At 46.9% G+C, this 17,005-nt stretch overlaps 1 protein-coding gene across 1 annotated transcript in view; it reads right to left on the bottom strand.

Moving 5' to 3' along the window:
• Positions 1-1,906: 1,906 nt before the first annotated feature.
• The window catches only part of LOC102828227, a 95,199-nt gene continuing 80,100 nt past the window's right edge, over positions 1,907-17,005 (bottom strand). The window contains exons 11-14 of the mRNA XM_006839305.1: positions 11,061-11,189; positions 6,023-6,144; positions 2,893-3,029; positions 1,907-1,999 (exon numbers count right to left, since the gene is read on the bottom strand). Coding sequence (XP_006839368.1) covers positions 1,907-1,999; positions 2,893-3,029; positions 6,023-6,144; positions 11,061-11,189 — 481 coding nt within the window. The remainder of the gene's footprint in view (positions 2,000-2,892; positions 3,030-6,022; positions 6,145-11,060; positions 11,190-17,005) is intronic.

The following is a 17,005-nucleotide window of genomic DNA, read 5'->3' as shown; positions in this document are numbered from 1 at the left end:
GAAAGACAAAGGCAGCTTCGCCCCCCAAAAGCAAGAACTAAAGGCTTGTTGAAGCATTTTGATAAGAAGGCAAGGAAGTACAGATTGCAGCTTTTAACTAGTTCCTCCAGAAAATTAACAAACAAGCGTGAGGGTGTGTCCGAGGCACGTTCTCTGCTGTCTCCTACGTCATCAGGCTGTCTGCCATCATTCATTTCCTGGGAGTCTGGGGAGCGCCAAACTTGAAAGTGAGTCCTTCTCTTTAAAGAGTGTCGGGCTCAGCTGGCGACCCTCAGTTCCAGACTTGGACCAAAAAGCATATGGAAAGTATATAAGAAGATGCTTATCGTCATTAGGGAAACTTGAACCAAAACCACAGTGAGATACCACTTCACCTCCATTAGGATGCCTAGTGCCAGAAAAAAATGGTAACAAGTGTTGGGGAGGGTGTGGAGAAATTGGAACTGGGATTGTAAAATGGCCCAAGAGGTAGTTACGGAGAAAAATGGAGCCTTCATCCACTGCTGGGGGGATTGTAAAATGGCTCAGCACCTACTAGACAACAGTTTTGGCAGGCCCTCAAATTCTGACCCAGCGATTTCACTCCAAAGACTTGAAAACAGACCCTCAAATAAATAGCTGTGTGCCAGTGTTCGGTAGTCTAGCGCAGTAGTCACAAGAGCTAAAAGACAGAAACAACCCGTGTCCATCAACAGATGAATGGATACATACAATGTACAAGGATTCCTGGTGTGGCATTTCAAGTTAAGCACTGGACTGCTAATCCCAAGGTCAGCAGTTCAAAGCCACCAACCGCTCCACAGAAACCCTGAACAGGGTTGCTATGAATCAGAACTAATTCAACAGCACGTAACAACAACATATATGTACAATGGAATCTCACTCATCTTTAAAGATAAGCAAAGTTCTGACACATATTACAACATGGATGAACTATAAAGGTATGTTGTTATTGTTGTTGTGAGGTGCCGTCGAGTAGATTCCGACCCATAGTGACTGTGTATAGGGCTTCCAAGGAGCAGCTGGTGAGTTTGAACTGCCAGCCTTGCTATTCAAATGGCTTTGCAGTCTGCGGCATTAGCCCACAGTGCCACACCAGAACTCCATAAAGGTATGAGGCTGACTGAAATCAGTCAGGCACAAAAAGACAAACATTAGATGAGCTCACTGACAGGGAACATCTCCAATAGGCGAGTACAGAGAGACGAAAGGTAGATAAGGGAACAAGAGCAATGGGTTAGGGGGCTCTGAGTTTCTGCTGGGGGGGAGGGTGGAAAACTTGTAAAGCTGGATCATGGTGGTGGCCATCCACCATGGCATAATGAAGGTCATTGAACTGTGCACTTAAAAACAGTGAAAAGGGCACAGTTTTTGTTATATATATTTCACCACAATAATTTTTTTGAGAGAGAGAGGAGAGCCCTTGCCAGCCCCAGGCCGGGGCAGGAACTCTAGAAGGGGAACAATTAATCTCTCCATTCGTACAGGCAAGCTGCTCCCCAGCTTCGATTTTGGCTGAGTTGTTTAATTTCCACTTCCGTTAACAGCCTGCCTTTAATGTCGCCTCTCTCCTTATTCATCCCTGCCTTTCCGAGCTGCCACAGAAACCTCTCTAGGCAAAACAGTAAAAGTGAATGATACGTCCGAGCCAGGTTCGTTCTCGGTAATATATAACTTGGCCACTAAAGCAATTACTTAATGCAGTGTTCCTCTGGAAGGGCCGAGGACGCTAAGTAGGAAGCCTACTGTGTGCCAGACCCCAAGTTGGCCATGTCACCTTGTCCATCCATCCTGACACAGGGTCTCTGAGGTCTGCTTTTGCTGATGCACCATAATCCCGGTCCCACCTCGCTCCTACCTGCAGATGGGGTAGCTCTGCCCCGGGGAACTTCCTCATGGCTCCGAGCTACTCGGCTGGGCCCACAGACAGGAGGTCCTGTTTCCTTGCCACACCTGAGGGGACACAGAGATGCATGGGGTCCATGCTGAGGTTGCCACCCTGCCAGGAACAACCCCAGGTGAGTCTCACTTTGCTCATCTGTGAACGAGCAGGATGGGTTTGAAGGTCCCCCCACCCAGATTGTTCTTTGCAAATCCTGTGAGTGCACAATTCCTTCTGCCCACAAGGCCTCATAGGTCGAAGCTGCAGAAGGGGCTGGGCAGAGCCCCTCATGGGCACAGTGACCCACATCCGGTTCTCAGAGTCCTGCCCCTTTGCAGCCCTGGTCCGCCCCCACCTCACCTTAACCATCTGTCTCCCTGCCCCGTCGTCCTTGTACCTTCATCCTCCCTCCTCATCCTCATCGCCCCACCCCCCTCACCCCTCACTCCCATTCTCTCCTTGCAGCACAGTCAAGGCCTGGAGCTTAGGGTGAGGACTCGCTACACTTCAGGCAGGGCCACTGTGCTTGCTGTTCTTCTTCCCAGCATGCTCTTCCCTACACACAGGACTCTGCCCCCGCCCTGTGACTCCCTGCTCAGTGCTCTCCGGCTCTGCTCAGCTCCAGCCTTTTCACAGCAGAACCTACCACCTTCAATTATAGCATCTCTAGACTTGTCTAGTCAGTCTGTCCCTTTGCAATGCCCATTCCAAGAGGACAGATCTCATCTCTGAGGCCTCCCTCCCTACACCTCCTGCATCCAGTGCCCAGCACAGAGCAGGCACCCAGAAATGCTCATTTAGTGAATGCATGAATGGAACGTGGACACTTGAATGAGGTCTTTGTGCCCCACCCATCTTGGTCATCATCTTTAAATGGTCAGCACTCATCAATGACAGCCCTCCTTGAACAGGCTGCCACTGCAGGTGCTGGGCGTGGCGATCCAAGCTCTGCCTTCCACACCAAGCTCTGCCTGGGATCAGAAGAAGGACTGCTCTGGAACAAAACTCACCTCTGTGCACTTGTAAGAGTAGACTGAGGGCTTGACACACTTCAACTGATACATAATTTTGCAGGCCACCATCACGCATGCCCAAAGGGTGGAGATGAGGCCTGCATGCAGACATAACTTAGCATAGGGCAGCAATGCTGCCCAGGAGATATAAAACAGGAAGTTCATCAAAAACACCTACAAGGGAAACTGAGGTTTGTGCAGGTCTTTACTCCTGACTATGACCTGAGCATTCTGACTAGGGTGACAATACTGTGAGCAGCCATGAAGCCACCCTCAACTCATGGCCACCCTATGCACAACAGAAGGAAATGCAACCCCATGATTGGTTGAGGATCGAACCATGTGATACTCAGATTTTCAGTGGTTGATTTTCAGATGTAAATCCCAGGTCTTTCTTCCTGGTCCCTCTTAATCTGGAAGTTTCACTGCAACCTGTTCAGCATCCTAGTAACCTGGGAACCTCCACTGACAGGTGGGTGGTGGATATAGTGTGCTTGATGCATTGGGCGGGAATGGAACCTAGACCTCTCCCACGGGAGGTGTTGGATTGTACCACCAAGCGGCCATTACCTCCCAAAAGAAAATGGCAGTCTGGGCCTTTGACCAGAAGTCAACAGCGTGACAAAGGAAAGGGGAAAGGATTTCAAAACCGGAGCCCAAAGCTCTAAAATAGGGGTGGGGAACATCTGACCCAGAGGCCATATAAGACCCATGAAATCATTTGGTCTGGCCATTTTTGGTGTTGTTAAGTGCTGTAGAGTGGGTTCCGACTCATAACGACTCTATGTAGGAGCAGCTGGTGGGTTTGAACCACTGACCTTGCAGTTCAAACTGACCTTGTGGTCCAGAGCATTATCCTGCAGCACCACACCAAGACTCCTGAACAAATACAACAGGTTACTTTTTAAGTTGATAATTGTGTATAGCCTGTGAATGATGTTATTAATATCCAAATGGCCCTTGGCAGAAAAAATGTTCCCCATGCCTGCTCTGAAACAAGATGGCGCAGGAGCTCCTGAAAGGCCACTGACCTCCTGCAGCCATCTTGTTTCAGAGCAGGGGTGGGGAACCTGAGCCAGATGATCACAGAGGACACCAGCTTATGATGAAGGTACACCAGATGGCTCTCCAGGACACACCACAGGAACATTTGTGTTCCATTAACCGCTTCTAGAAGCTTCAGGAAACCACTCACCGGCTTATCAACTGCCAAGTCCCAATCATGCGTGTAGCCCTCTGAGAGGAAGAGAAAGGTTTTAACTGGCCCAGTTCCTTCTTTAAAACAACATGAAAACCCCTAGATATAGGAGGAAGTGGAGACAAAGCAGAGAAAACTACGAAGAGATTTTTTTTGTTTTTAAATAAGAAGAAGGCTGTTTTCCAATAGCACCATGTACCCATGGCAGGGGCCCTCAACCCCAACATTCCCTTCCTCTCTGTCCCAATATTATTGTGTCTCTTTCAGGCATACTGCAGTTCTCACCAGGTTCAACTATCTGTTAACATTCCTGCTTCCCCCTCTAGACCAGGGGTTGGCAATCTGTTTCTGTAAAAGGCAAGATAGTAAATATTTTAGATTTTGCAGGCCATATGGTCTCTGTCACAAATATTCAACCCCTGCCATTATAGTGTAGTTGAAGCAGCCACTGAGAGTATGGAAATGAATGTGGATGAACATTCAAAAACAGGAAGACTGAGTATGGCTCAGGAACCGCAGTCTGCGGAGCCTTGCTCAGATTTTATGCTCCTTGAAGAGAAGAGAAAATAGCTATTTCCCCATACCGCCCTAGGGCTTAGCACAGAGCCTGGCTCTTGAAAGGCACCCATTAACTGTGGATGTATGACTGAGTGAAAAAACTGTCATCACTGCTTGTTGTTGTTGTTAAGTGCCATCAAGTCGACTCCGACCCATAGCGACTTTGCATAGGATTTCCAAGGAGCAGCTGGTGAGCTTGAACTACAGACCTTGCAGTTCAAATGACTTCGCAGTCTGATGCATTAGCCCACAGCACCACGCCAGGACTCCCTTAGGGGACATCTTTCTGTATTTACTGTTCCTCATAGTTCAAACTCACCAGCTGCTCCTTGGAAACACTATTCGGGGTTGCTATGAGTTGGAACCAACTGAACAGCACTTAACAACAACAATATAGCTGAGAAAGACAATAAATTAGTAAAATGAAAGAGACAACCAAATAGTAAAGAGTCCCGGTGTGGCACTGTAGGATAAACACTGGACCGTAAGGTTGGTTTGAATTGGAAGGTCTGTGGTTCAAACTCATCAGCTGCTCTTCAGAAACCTTATACAGGGTTGCTATGAATGGGAATCAATTCAGCAGCAACCAAGTAGTGAGGATTCAGAAAATGGCAGACACAGTGCTAAGGCTCCCACACCACAGGCTAAATGGAACATCACACACTCTGGAATCTTTAGCCGCCAGTTAGCTCTCCAACTAGGAAAAGCAGACTCCAGAGATCTTTGGCCCTCTCAGTTTGTGAGCTGCATAATCATTGAAAGTGTCCTGGCAACTGTTAACCTAACCACTATTGGAATGATTGTGGAATTCTGAATTTGCAGGTCCAACAAACGCAAAGTGGTGCCTGGGAATAAAAACATGGTGGCTAAGGTAGGAGCAACCAGAGAGGTGGTCAGGGACAAGGTGTCCTATCCCCTCTTCATCTAGAGCAATTGATTGCCCTCTCTAAGCACGCTGCAGTTGTATTGAATCAGTTCAACAGCCTTGAATGATTTTGTTTTTTTAAAGGAACTAATTGTTTAAATTAGTTTACTTTGGACACATTGTCCGGAGAGAACAATTGCTGGAGAAGGATGGCATGCTGGATAAGGTGGAGGGTCAGAGAAAAAGAGGAAGAACCTCAATGAGATGGATCAACCAGGTGGCATCATTGATGGCGTCAAGTGTGGTGGCGGTAAGTGAGGTTGGCCCAGGATCGGACATTGTTTCATTCTGCTGTGCATGAGGTCGCTATGAATCGGTTCTGACTCGATGGCACCTGACGACAACAACAACAACAATTGTTTAAATGTCCAGGGTTCTTGGTAACACTAGGGAGCAATCCCAGACAGTGCCAAGCAGGGGTTCTTGGGGAAACCAGCATTTCCCACCTTCTGGTGCCTTCTGCACCTGGTCTCCATCCTCGGTCTGTGTCCACAGTTCACCCTTCACGTCGCTGCCTGCTTTGTCTGCCAAGTTCCATGTGGCCTCCTTCTCCCTGTGTGTTTCTAGACTAAGGATCCAAGGCAGGACATTTGGACATCGAGAGTTCAGTCTAGACTGCTAGCCTATTGGATCAAATCTCACAAGTGAAATGGATCCCATATGGGTAAGAGACAGAATCTATGATTTTTAAGTTTGATATGATTGTATTTGCAGTCTTGGGAATTCTTCCTATAATTTTATCATATTCTCAGGGTACAATTAACTTCAAAAGCCAAGATGGAAGCATGCATTTTTCTTCACTACTTGGTTCTTACCTCTTCCAAAGTTTCCAAATGGAATCCTTAAGTCTCAGAATGAGACAGAAAGAGAAAGAAAGAGAGGAGAGAGAACCTCTCTGCTTCTATTCATTTCTCCATTGTTGTTGTTGTTGTTGCTAAGTGCCGTCGAGTTGGTTCTGACCCATAGCGACCCTGTACAGGGTTTCTGAGGCTGTAAATCTTTACGGGAGCAGAATGCCTCATCTTTCTCCTGCGGAGCAGGTGGTAGTTTCGAACTGCTGGCCTTAAGGTTCGTAGCCCGATTCGTAACCACTACGCTACCAGAGCTCCTTTTGATTTATTTAAACAGAAAACTCCCTACTAGGTTTTTAGATATTTGATTTATTCACTGTATGGGTGAGACAATCCACATTTAAAAAAAAAGATTCAATAGCTCCTAAAGGCAATGCCCCTACATATTATTTTTTTAATGATTCAAAAGCTGCTAAAGGTTTACAGCAAACAAGGTCTTCTCCTTCCCACCTCTGTCTCCTGCCCCTAAAGTAAGCACCAGCATGGTTTTCTTTGGTATTCTTCAAAAAATATGCTTTGTATGTGTAAGTGTGGGTATATACATCTTGTTATTTAACAAATGGTAGCACGTTCTATTCGTGTGTGTTTTTCTCACTTGGCAATACATCTTGGAGTTTATGCCGTATCAGCATGTAGAGAGCTGCCTCATTCTTCTTATTGGCTGCATAGCATTATGCTGTGGGAGCACACCATAATTTGTTTAAGCCCCTCGTGATGTGCATCCATCGCCTGCTGAAGTTTTTAAAAGAATGAGATAAACACACACGATTAAGCAGGTGAGGCATAGCTGGCGTGCCAATCCCAGAACCTCACCAGGAGAGAGCCTTAGAGAGGAGAGGGGAAGGAGGAGACTCTCACATGTCTGCCAGAAGTGACATGTCCTTTCCTGACTCCATGTTGTTGGGGGAAGGTGGGAAGACAGATCACAAAACATTGATGTAAGACATATGGTAGGGGCCAGAAAGCCCCAAATTCTCAAAGAACCCCTCTTCCTACAGCTACAATAACAGGTTCGCTTCTGAAACCCTTCACCCCGGACACCATTTAATGAGCCTCAATGACCCTTAACAGAGTCCTGGTGTGGCGCTGTGGGTTAATGCATCAGACTGCAAAGTCATTTGAATTGCAAGGTCGGTGGTTCCAAGCTGCTCCTTGGAAACCCTAGACAGGGTCGCTATGGGTCGGAATCATCTCCACGGCACTTAACAACACAACAATGACATTTTACAACAACAATGGAACCCAGGGCCTCAAAAGACAGCATTTCTCCATCAACTTCCAGAACCCTCATTCACAGTAAGAATGATTCCATATGAACATTATTTCAGAGAATGCAGGGGAGAGGAGGGGGGTGCTGCTCATCTACCTGGCTTCCCAGCACCCCAGAGACCCAACCACCTCACCTCCACCCACTCCTTTGTTTTTCAATCTCCCAACCCCACCTTGAGTATGAACTTTGTTGTTGTTGTTAAGTGCCGTCGAGTCGGTTCCGACCCATAGCGACCCTGTACAGTGTTTCCGAGGGTGTAAATCTTTACGGGAGTAGAAAGCCTCATCTTTCTCCCGCGGAGCGGCTGGTAGTTTCGAACCGCTGACCTTAAGGTTCGCAGCCCGATGACTCAATGTTGACAAAAAAAAAGAAGAATCTGCAACCCTAGAGGGAAAAAGAGAATCCCACCGTGGTACTTTGCGCCCTTTTTCATGTAAAGCGTTAGGTTTGTTGCAAAGTTTGATTAGAGGCGGGTGAGGAAGGTGGGGGGTGGGGAACGAAGCCGGTGTTGAGACGTTAATCTCCTGCTTCATTTTTCTTAGGAAGAAAATGAATGGCTTTGGCCACATACCACATTGGAAAACAAGAATTCTGTGAAATACTCTAACATATTAGTGACTCAGTCTGAAAATTAAAAACAAAAAAACTTTAAAAGCCAAGTTTCACAGCCAGCTTCTTAATTTAGTGAAAGTACAGAATGATAAAAACAAAAATAAAACCAATCCTTAGGCATCTAAAACATCTACTAAGTGGATTTCAGGACACTTGGCTAAAAGATGTCCCAGCAAAAACAGAGTGGTCATTGGACAGAGTGTGGATCCGATTCAGCTGGTGGTCCCCTGGAAATATACACCCCCTGTTCTGTCTGCTAGCCCAAGAAGACACACGAGGCTCTAACTCTCCGCGCCCCACAGCATCCAAAGCACACCCACAAATGGATGCCACAGCAAATGGAAAGTAAATGTAATTCCCCACCTGAACTGAGCCCATCTTAGAGTCTATTAGCAGCATCTCCAAATGCCACCCTCGGGACAGCAGTGCCTGTCAGATGGGCCTGTGTGTGGAATGGGAATCGTGGGCAGGCTGGTGGTCTTCAGAAAATCTTCATTAAAGTAACAAAGTTGAAGGGTGCATGGCAGCAGTAAGGCAGCAGACGCTAGAATCTTAGCAAAGAGCTCTACCTTGTCGAACTGCTCTAGGCCCACATCCCACAACCTGGGTTGAGGGGCAGAGAAAGCAGACCCTCTCTCCCTGAGACCCACCTGCCTTGGGAAACCTGCCATCCTTTCTCTTGATAACCAATTGGCACTGGTGTCCCTGCCTCCAGATTGGGAGCAATCGTCCCTCAGACCTAGAGTCTAGGTGGTCCCTGTTTTGGCTACCAACCCCAGAATTGTTTGACAGGTGGGCTGAGGTAGTTGAGAAAACACAGAATTGTCAGAGAACCAAGAACTCGAGTCATGGAAATCATATGCTTTGGGCACAAACTCAGACTTGCAGCTGAAATCTGGTTGAGGGATGCCAGCTGAAGACAGGATTTGGTCAAAGTCTTCAGGAACCCACATGGAGTGGGGAGGGAGAGCCATGAGAAGGGGCGTTAGAGTCCTTGGCTTTGAGAACCCACAGAACAGGCACTATCTGGTAGCAAAGTCTTGGTGGGTTCATGCCAACGTACACTTCGCATCATACCCTTGCACTTGGCATCTCTGACCTTGAAGTCAACTGTAGCCAGAAGAGGCATCTCCAGAGACCCTGGATTCCAGGAGGTCTTTAGAGGCACCATAAATGGGTCAGAACCAACTAGAAGAGCCCTTACATGCTCTCATCTCGAGGCCTAAAGTGGGGTCTGCTCTTGGTTCCCCAGGTTGCTGAGCTGTAACAGTAACTTCTCTGGCAAAGCTAGGTCCCTGTGAGTGACTCGGTCATTGATCTTCCAGTGCCTACTCAGAAGACCACAGGGCAGGTCAAGTCTGATGCCCACCACTCCTGATGCCAGAGCCCAGGAATTCTGGCAGGGCTGGAACCTTCTAGCAAACCACCGCCAAGCTGCAGAACCCCAGTGCTTACCCCTCTTCAGACAGCCCCAGAGTTTGGTTGAAAAAACCCAAAACAGTTTGAAACTGGTAAGTGTAGACAGCAACAAAGACCACCACTGAGTATCACAGCACCATCCTTCAGAAGTCCCTCAGGGTCCACCTCCAGGTAGCCTCGTGCATCTGCAAGGCAGACACAGGCCCTGAATGTGTGCTCAGCAGCTTACTAGGGGCCAACTGAGGTTCAAAAGCCTGCTCCACCCTGTCACCCCAATCCATGGAAAATCATCATCTCCAGCCCCAGACTCATTCTCAAACTGCGGTCTAAGTGAAACACAAAATGAAGTCAGGGGTCCATGGCTGGAGCTAAGTTGCCCTCAGAAAGTCAATGCTGAGAGCCTGAGGAAGTCCTTTTTTTTTTCTTCCAGAAGCCTGTGAGTCAGGTTTGGAGTTGTGTGTGTTTATTGAACAATCTGGGAGGTATTGGAAATCAATCTCCCTCTTTCTCACACGCACCATCTTCCGCTAGCCAGTGAGTCAGACCTGCAGGGCTGTTTGGATGTGAAGGTTGCTATGTATAGAGTCAATCCGGTGGGCAAAAGGGCTCCTGTGGCTGCTCTCTGGACTTCATTACCACTAAGGGTCCCTGGGAAGTGGACAGGGTGGAGGATCCTGGGCTCCCCTCTCCTTGGTCTGCCTATAACCTTGCTTTCCTCAGCTCTGGGACCTCAATGCTGGCTGGGAAAATGCAAGAAGTGTCAGAGTTGGCTGGGCTGTCCGGGACCACCTCCTTGGCCTCCACACGCCACCTGCGTTGTGGGGCTGCTCTATGAGTTTCAAGCAAGGCCCTGGGCTTGGTCCCACATGACAAGACGCAGCATTGTTGGTCTTCTCCCCTTGCCAGAGTACACTTGTCCCGTGGTGTCACTGTCGCTGGCACAAAACTCGGCCAATCTTGTAAAAATCAGTGTCTATGGGGTGAAAGTGACACAGTCACATGACAGCCTGGATAGGAAGTTGGGGCAGCGAGGGGCAGCGCGGGGAAGATGGGCGAGCATGGTGGCACAGTTTGAAGAATGTCATCGATGGCACTGAGTGACATGTGGAGAAATTGTTGGAGGGAGTGTGTTCTGTTGTGAATACTCACAACAACAATTTTTTAAAAAGAAAGAAATGTATGACCCTGCCCCGTGCGCGTCCTGTGGCGTTTGCTTGATTTGGGGCCGGAGGCCTCACTGAGCGTTTATGGAACCAGAATGCAGAACTGTTGGGAAGCAAGGTGGAGTTGGGCTACCTAGACAGGAAGAGGAAGATGTAGGTGGTCTAGTACTCTGCCACTTTGGTGACGAAGAGTATGGCCCCACAGATGTGGATCCAGTACTTGGCCCGAAGGCCCCAGAGGAAGGGGTCGAGCACATTGACCAGGACGCTGGGGGGGGCGGGGGGTGTCTGCTTGGTCCTGGAGGGAGGATGGGGGAGCTGTCAGGACTGGTGCTGGGTGGGCTCCCTGTCCCCCAGATGTACCCACCCTCTGCTCAGTGCCACCATGGCTACAAGGAACTCCAGCACCTGAGTTTAGGGACTCTTCCTGCTCCTTCTGAACACTCCTGTCACACAGCAGGCTCAAGAGGCACCAAATGCTCAGATGAATCAGGGTGGGGGAATTGGAGGACTGAGCCATGGGCTGCCTGCACCCCCCAATGCCCATAAGAAGTAGAGTGCCAGGATTGTTCACTGACACTTGAGACTGTAGGCCCAGAAAGTTACAGCAGATGAGATGGGTCAAAGCTGAAGGGGGAGGGGCCCCTCAGCTCCACCCCCAGGCAATGGCTTGTCCCGGGAAGTAGGGATAGCAGCTGGGATCCGACTATGGCCAGAGAGTTCCAGACACAACATTTGGATGAGGGGCAGTCCCTGGCCCCACCCTGAGCTTCCAGCATGACCTGAATCACCTGGGACACACCTTGATGACCTGAATCACCTGGGACACACCTTGATCCCAGCCAGGGAAGTCAGGCTGGGGTCAGAGACTCATGGCACACCCATGCGTATTCTCTAAGGCTCTGAGGTCCCCAGTGGATTTTAAACCAGGCACACAAATGTCCAGCACTTAATGCTGCCTGAAAACCCGAGGACAGGAGGCAGCATTGAGGTTCTAACTCCCTGCAGCCCCGGCTTCACCCTTGGGAGCCACAGCCTCCACTTTTGCCAGCATCTGTCTCTCCAGGACGTGTTGTTGCAGCAGCCAGAATAACAACGCATCCAAGCTCTGAAGTGAGACGTAAACCACGGCGGCTCCCACCTCGCTGCTGGGCTGAGAGGAGAGTGCTTACTCTGACAGCTCTTAGAGGACCTGCTGTCCAGGAGCCCAAGGCATAGGGATGGCCTACACACGACTGCTCCATCACGGCCCACCCACGTGAAGCCCATGGCCCCCTGCTCAGGTCCCAGGGGTCAGAGCGTGAGGGAGTGACTTGCAGAGAAGGAAGCTCAAGCCCAGAGCCCAGACACACACACAGGGCCGCGGGGGCCCTGGACACATCTCCCTTCTGCTCTCCACGCCCCCTGTGTGCAGTCCATTGTTGCCATCTCTTCTGAAAGGGAAAGTTTCTTACCTCCCAGTCCCTGCAGGCCCTCCCAGAGCCCCGTTCCCACCTCAGAACACAGAACCTGTGACCCTACTTTGGCGCCAAGATGAAGATACAGCTGGGGGTAGGGCTTGAGGTCCAAGTTGGCAAGGAGTCAGTCGGGGAGTCCTGGGAACAGCTCTTCGTGGGACAGGCGTAGCCCCATGTGGAAATTGAGAAGGTTGGTATAGATGACCATGCTGCAAGCACTGAGCAGGGCCAGAGAGAGGCGGTGGTGGGCCATCCAGACAACACAGGCCCAAACAGCAGGTCAAAGCTCAGCCAGCTGTGGTGAGTGATGCTCCACACCTGGGCAGGGCAGCACCGGACCCCTGCTCACACCTCAGGACCAGAAATCCCACCCTTCTTGGGAAGCCATCTTCAGGGTTAGCCTCCAATGCCCCCATGAGCAGGAGCTCCAGGCAGGGCTCTCCCACCCAGCCACGCAAATGGGTCTCTCTGTTCTGCTTTGGAATTAAGACTTGGATCTGATTCATTCTGTATCAGAGTAGGCCAAAGCTCTGTTTTGCAGAGAGTAGTCGGAAAGGACTCAGATTTCCAAACTCAGGGTCCTTCTCCCCAACCTCCTAGCCTACCATGGGAGTCAGCTCTCAGATGTGGATGAAGAATTGAGACCCAGCCCTCCTGCATAAAGAGACTCAACACCTGCACAGCAGGGAGAATTTCCTCAAAGGACTTTGCTTGTGGTGGGAATGGGAAGTCCCACCCTCCCAGTTACAAAGAGGAGCCGAAGGTGGAGTTTGTTGTAAATCAAGACCCTTATAATGACACTCAAAATCCATAAGAGAAAGAACACTGGAAAATACGCAAATAGGTGTAACCAATAGATCAAATAAATCAAGAGAGAAATTTTTTAATATTTTAGGGTGAAAGGGGTCAAAGTCCACTCAATGGAGAAGAAATATTTTCTTTAACAAATGGTGCTAGAAAAATTGGATCTCCTTTGGCAGAAATAGTGAAATAGGATCCCTGCCTCACACCATACACACACACACAAATATATCAAAATTTATTTGATAGGAACAAAGACCTAAATGTTAAAGCTAAAACTATTACATTTTTTGGAAGGGGACATAGGAGCAAAACTATGAGATGTAAATTTTTCAGAAATAGATTATTAAGCACAACTACAAATGCACAACTTTCTATGAAGAAGAGCATGGCACCAGAATTAGAGGAAGACTCATTCACAACTTGTGATATGCAGGTGACACAACCTTGCTTGCTGGAAGCAAAGAGGACTTGAAATATTTACTGATGAAAATCAAAGACTACAGCTGTCCATATGGATTGCACCTCAATGTAAAGAAAACAAAAATCCTCATAACTGGACCAATAAATAGCATTGTGATAAATGGAGAAAAGATTGAAGTTGTTAACGGCTTCATTCTGCCTGGATCCACAATGAACATTTACAGAAGCAGCAGTCAAGAAATCAAACAACGTATTGCAACCTGTTTAAAATGCCCAAGAGCAAAGATGTCAGAGTGAGGCTTAAAGTGCATCCAGTCCAAGCATGGACAATGACTATGAAAGGCCTTATGTGAATCAATGAATTTGAAATATGGAAGTGGTAAAGATGAAGTACGATGGACAGCCAGAAGAACAAACAAACCTGTTTTGCAAGAAGTACAGTCAAAATAATCCTTAGAAGCAAGGATGACGAGACTTTGTCACTCATTCTTTGCACATGTTGTCAGAAGAGACAGGTCACTGGAGAAGGACATCATGCTTGGTAAAGTGGAGGGCCAGTGAGAAAGAGGGAGATCCCCAATAAGACAGACTGACACAGTGGCAGTAACCGTGGGCTCAAAACTAACAATTGTGGGAATGGTTCAAGACTGGACTGTCTCATTCTTTTGTGCATAGGGTCACTATGAGTTGGAACCAACTCAATGGCATACCACAGCAACAAATGCACAAGCACTAGAAGAAATATTAGCAAAATGGAACCTCCTAAAGTGAAGTACTTATGTTCATCAAAAAACTTTATCAAAAGAGTGAAAAGAGAAACTACACACTGGGGAAAAATTTTTTGGAAAAATGTTCCTGATGAGTCTTTAATTTCTAAAGTATATAGAAAAATTCAATAACTCAACAGCAAAAAGACAAACAACTCTATTAAAATATGAGCAAAGGACATGAACAGACACTTCACAAAAGAGGAGATTCAAGCAGCCAACAAGCACATGAAAAGATGTTCATGATCATTAGCCATTGTTGTTGTTGTTGTTAAATGCTGTTGAGTTGGTTCTGAATTATAGTGGCGACTCTGTACAGGGTTTCCAAGAAGCAGCTGGTGGGTTTGAACTGCTGACCTTGTGATTCACAGTCCAGTGCTGTTTCTAAAGCACCATACCAGGAGTCCATAAGACTTCTAGCCTGTACCAATAGTCTCATCTATCCTGAAGCCAGATAACCCACTGTTCTGATTAGGGACACAGAATTGGTACAAGCGAGGATGGGAGAAAAATGTAGAACAAAACTCAGTTAGAGTCCTGGTGTGGTGCTGAAGGAGAAACATTGGATTGCTAACTGCAAGGTCGGAGGCTCAAACCTACCAGCTGCTTCTCAAAAACCCTATACCAGGTCACTTTGAGTTAACATTAACTTGATGGCACTTAACAATAACAATAATCCTGAGACCAGAGGAACTAGATGGTGTCCAGCTACTAATACCTAATACTCTGAACAGGGACACAATAGATAGCCCCAGACTGTTGTTGTTGTTAGGTGCCATCGAGTCGGTAACGACTCATAGCGAGCAACCTTATGCACAGCAGAATGAAACACTACCGGGTCCTGGGCCAACCTCACTACTGTTGCCACGCTTGAGTCCATTGATGCTGCCACATAACCAATCCATATCGTCGGGGGTCTTCCTCTTCTTCTCTGACCCTCCAACTTCCCAAACATGATATCCTTCTCCAGCGACTGCTCTCTCCTGACAATATGTCTGAAGTAAGAGAGACGAAGTTTGGCCATCCTGTCCTCCAAGGAGCATTCTGGCTGTACTTCTTCCAACACAGATCTGTTGGTTCTTTTGGCAGCCCATGACACTTTCAATATTCCCCTCCAACACCATAACTCAAAGCATTAATTCTTCTACAGTCTTCCTTATTCACTGTCCAGCTTTCGCATGCATAGGAGGTTATTGAAAATACCAAGGCTTAGGTCAGGCACACCTTAGTCCTCAAGCTGATATCTTTGCTCTTCAACACTTTAAAAAGATCTTGTGCAGCAGATTTGCCTAATGCAATACGTCGTATGATTTTTTGACCGCTGCTTTTGTGAGTGTTGATAGTTAATCCAAGAAGAATGAAGTCCTTGACAACTTCAATCTTTTCTCCATTGATAAGAATGTTGTTTATTGGTCCAATGGTGAGGATTTTTGCTTTGTTTACATTGAGATGTAATCCATACCAAAGGCTGTGCTCTTTGATCTTCATCAGTAAATGTTTTAATCTTCTTCACTTTCAGAAAGCAAGGTTGTATCATCTGCATATCTCAGGTTGTTAAGGAGTCTTCCTCCAATCCTGATGCCACTTTTTTCTTCATAGAACCCAGATTCTCGGATGATTTGCTCAGCATACAGGTTGAATAAGTATGGTGGAAGAATGCAAACCTATTGTACACCTTTCTTAATTTTAAACCATTCAGTGTTCCCATGTTCTGTTTGAACAACTGCCTCTTGGTCCAGGTACAGATTCCTCATGAGTACAATTAAGTGTTCCAGAATTCTTATACTTTGCAATGTTGTCCACAGCTTGTCATGATCCACATAATCGAAAGCCTTTGTGTAGTCAATAAAGCACAGCTAAACATCTTTCTGATATTCTCTGCTTTTAGCCAAGATCCATTGGATGTCAGCAATGATATCCTTTGTTCCATGGCCTCTTCTGAATCCAGCTTGAACCTTTGGAAGTTCTTTGTCAGTGTATGCTTGCAGCATACATACTAGGAAGAAGGAGTGATGAATTGCTTCCGAATATTTAGTCACTGAGAATCTTGTGAATAACAGAGCCCCAGATAGAAGGAGAAAAAAAATGTAGAATAAAACTCAAATTCATTTTTTTAAAACACTCTGTTTAATGAATGACAGCAACCATATGATTATTATGAACTCAGGAAATAGAAGATTCATGAAAATTAAAAAATTAATCCAGTAGATATCAGAGAATAAGCAATGTTCTAGGACGAAACCAAAAGCAAATAAAAAACATTCTTATGTAAGGTAATTGAATCCAGGTGCGTGCATCTCTTTTAAATGTATGAAGAGTAAAGTGAAAGTGGATAAGGCAAACTAAGAATTGCTGTCTGGATGGCACCTTCCACATTGTGATCCTGTCTCGCTGTGGGGATCATTCACATTTCCATGATAGTCTCTATTCCAATAAGCATAAAGAAAATACTGTAGATTTTCCAAGTTGTTTTCTAAACAATACAACTCTCTTACACCTGATAAAACAACAAAAACGTGATTATCCCATCATTCATAAAATTATATTCTGAAGCAAAATAAACTTTATATTAAAATACACATTTTAAAGGCCTATATATATATATACAAGGACCTCTGGTAGCGTAGTGATTACAAATTGGGTGGCTAACCTCAAGGTCAGCAGTT

Source organism: Chrysochloris asiatica, unplaced genomic scaffold (assembly GCF_000296735.1).
Source record: "Chrysochloris asiatica unplaced genomic scaffold, ChrAsi1.0 scaffold00023, whole genome shotgun sequence".
In the NCBI taxonomy this organism is placed as follows: Eukaryota; Metazoa; Chordata; class Mammalia; order Afrosoricida; family Chrysochloridae; genus Chrysochloris; species Chrysochloris asiatica.
The sequence above is the reverse complement of the archived record's forward strand: the minus strand, read 5'-3'. Positions and strand labels throughout refer to the sequence as shown.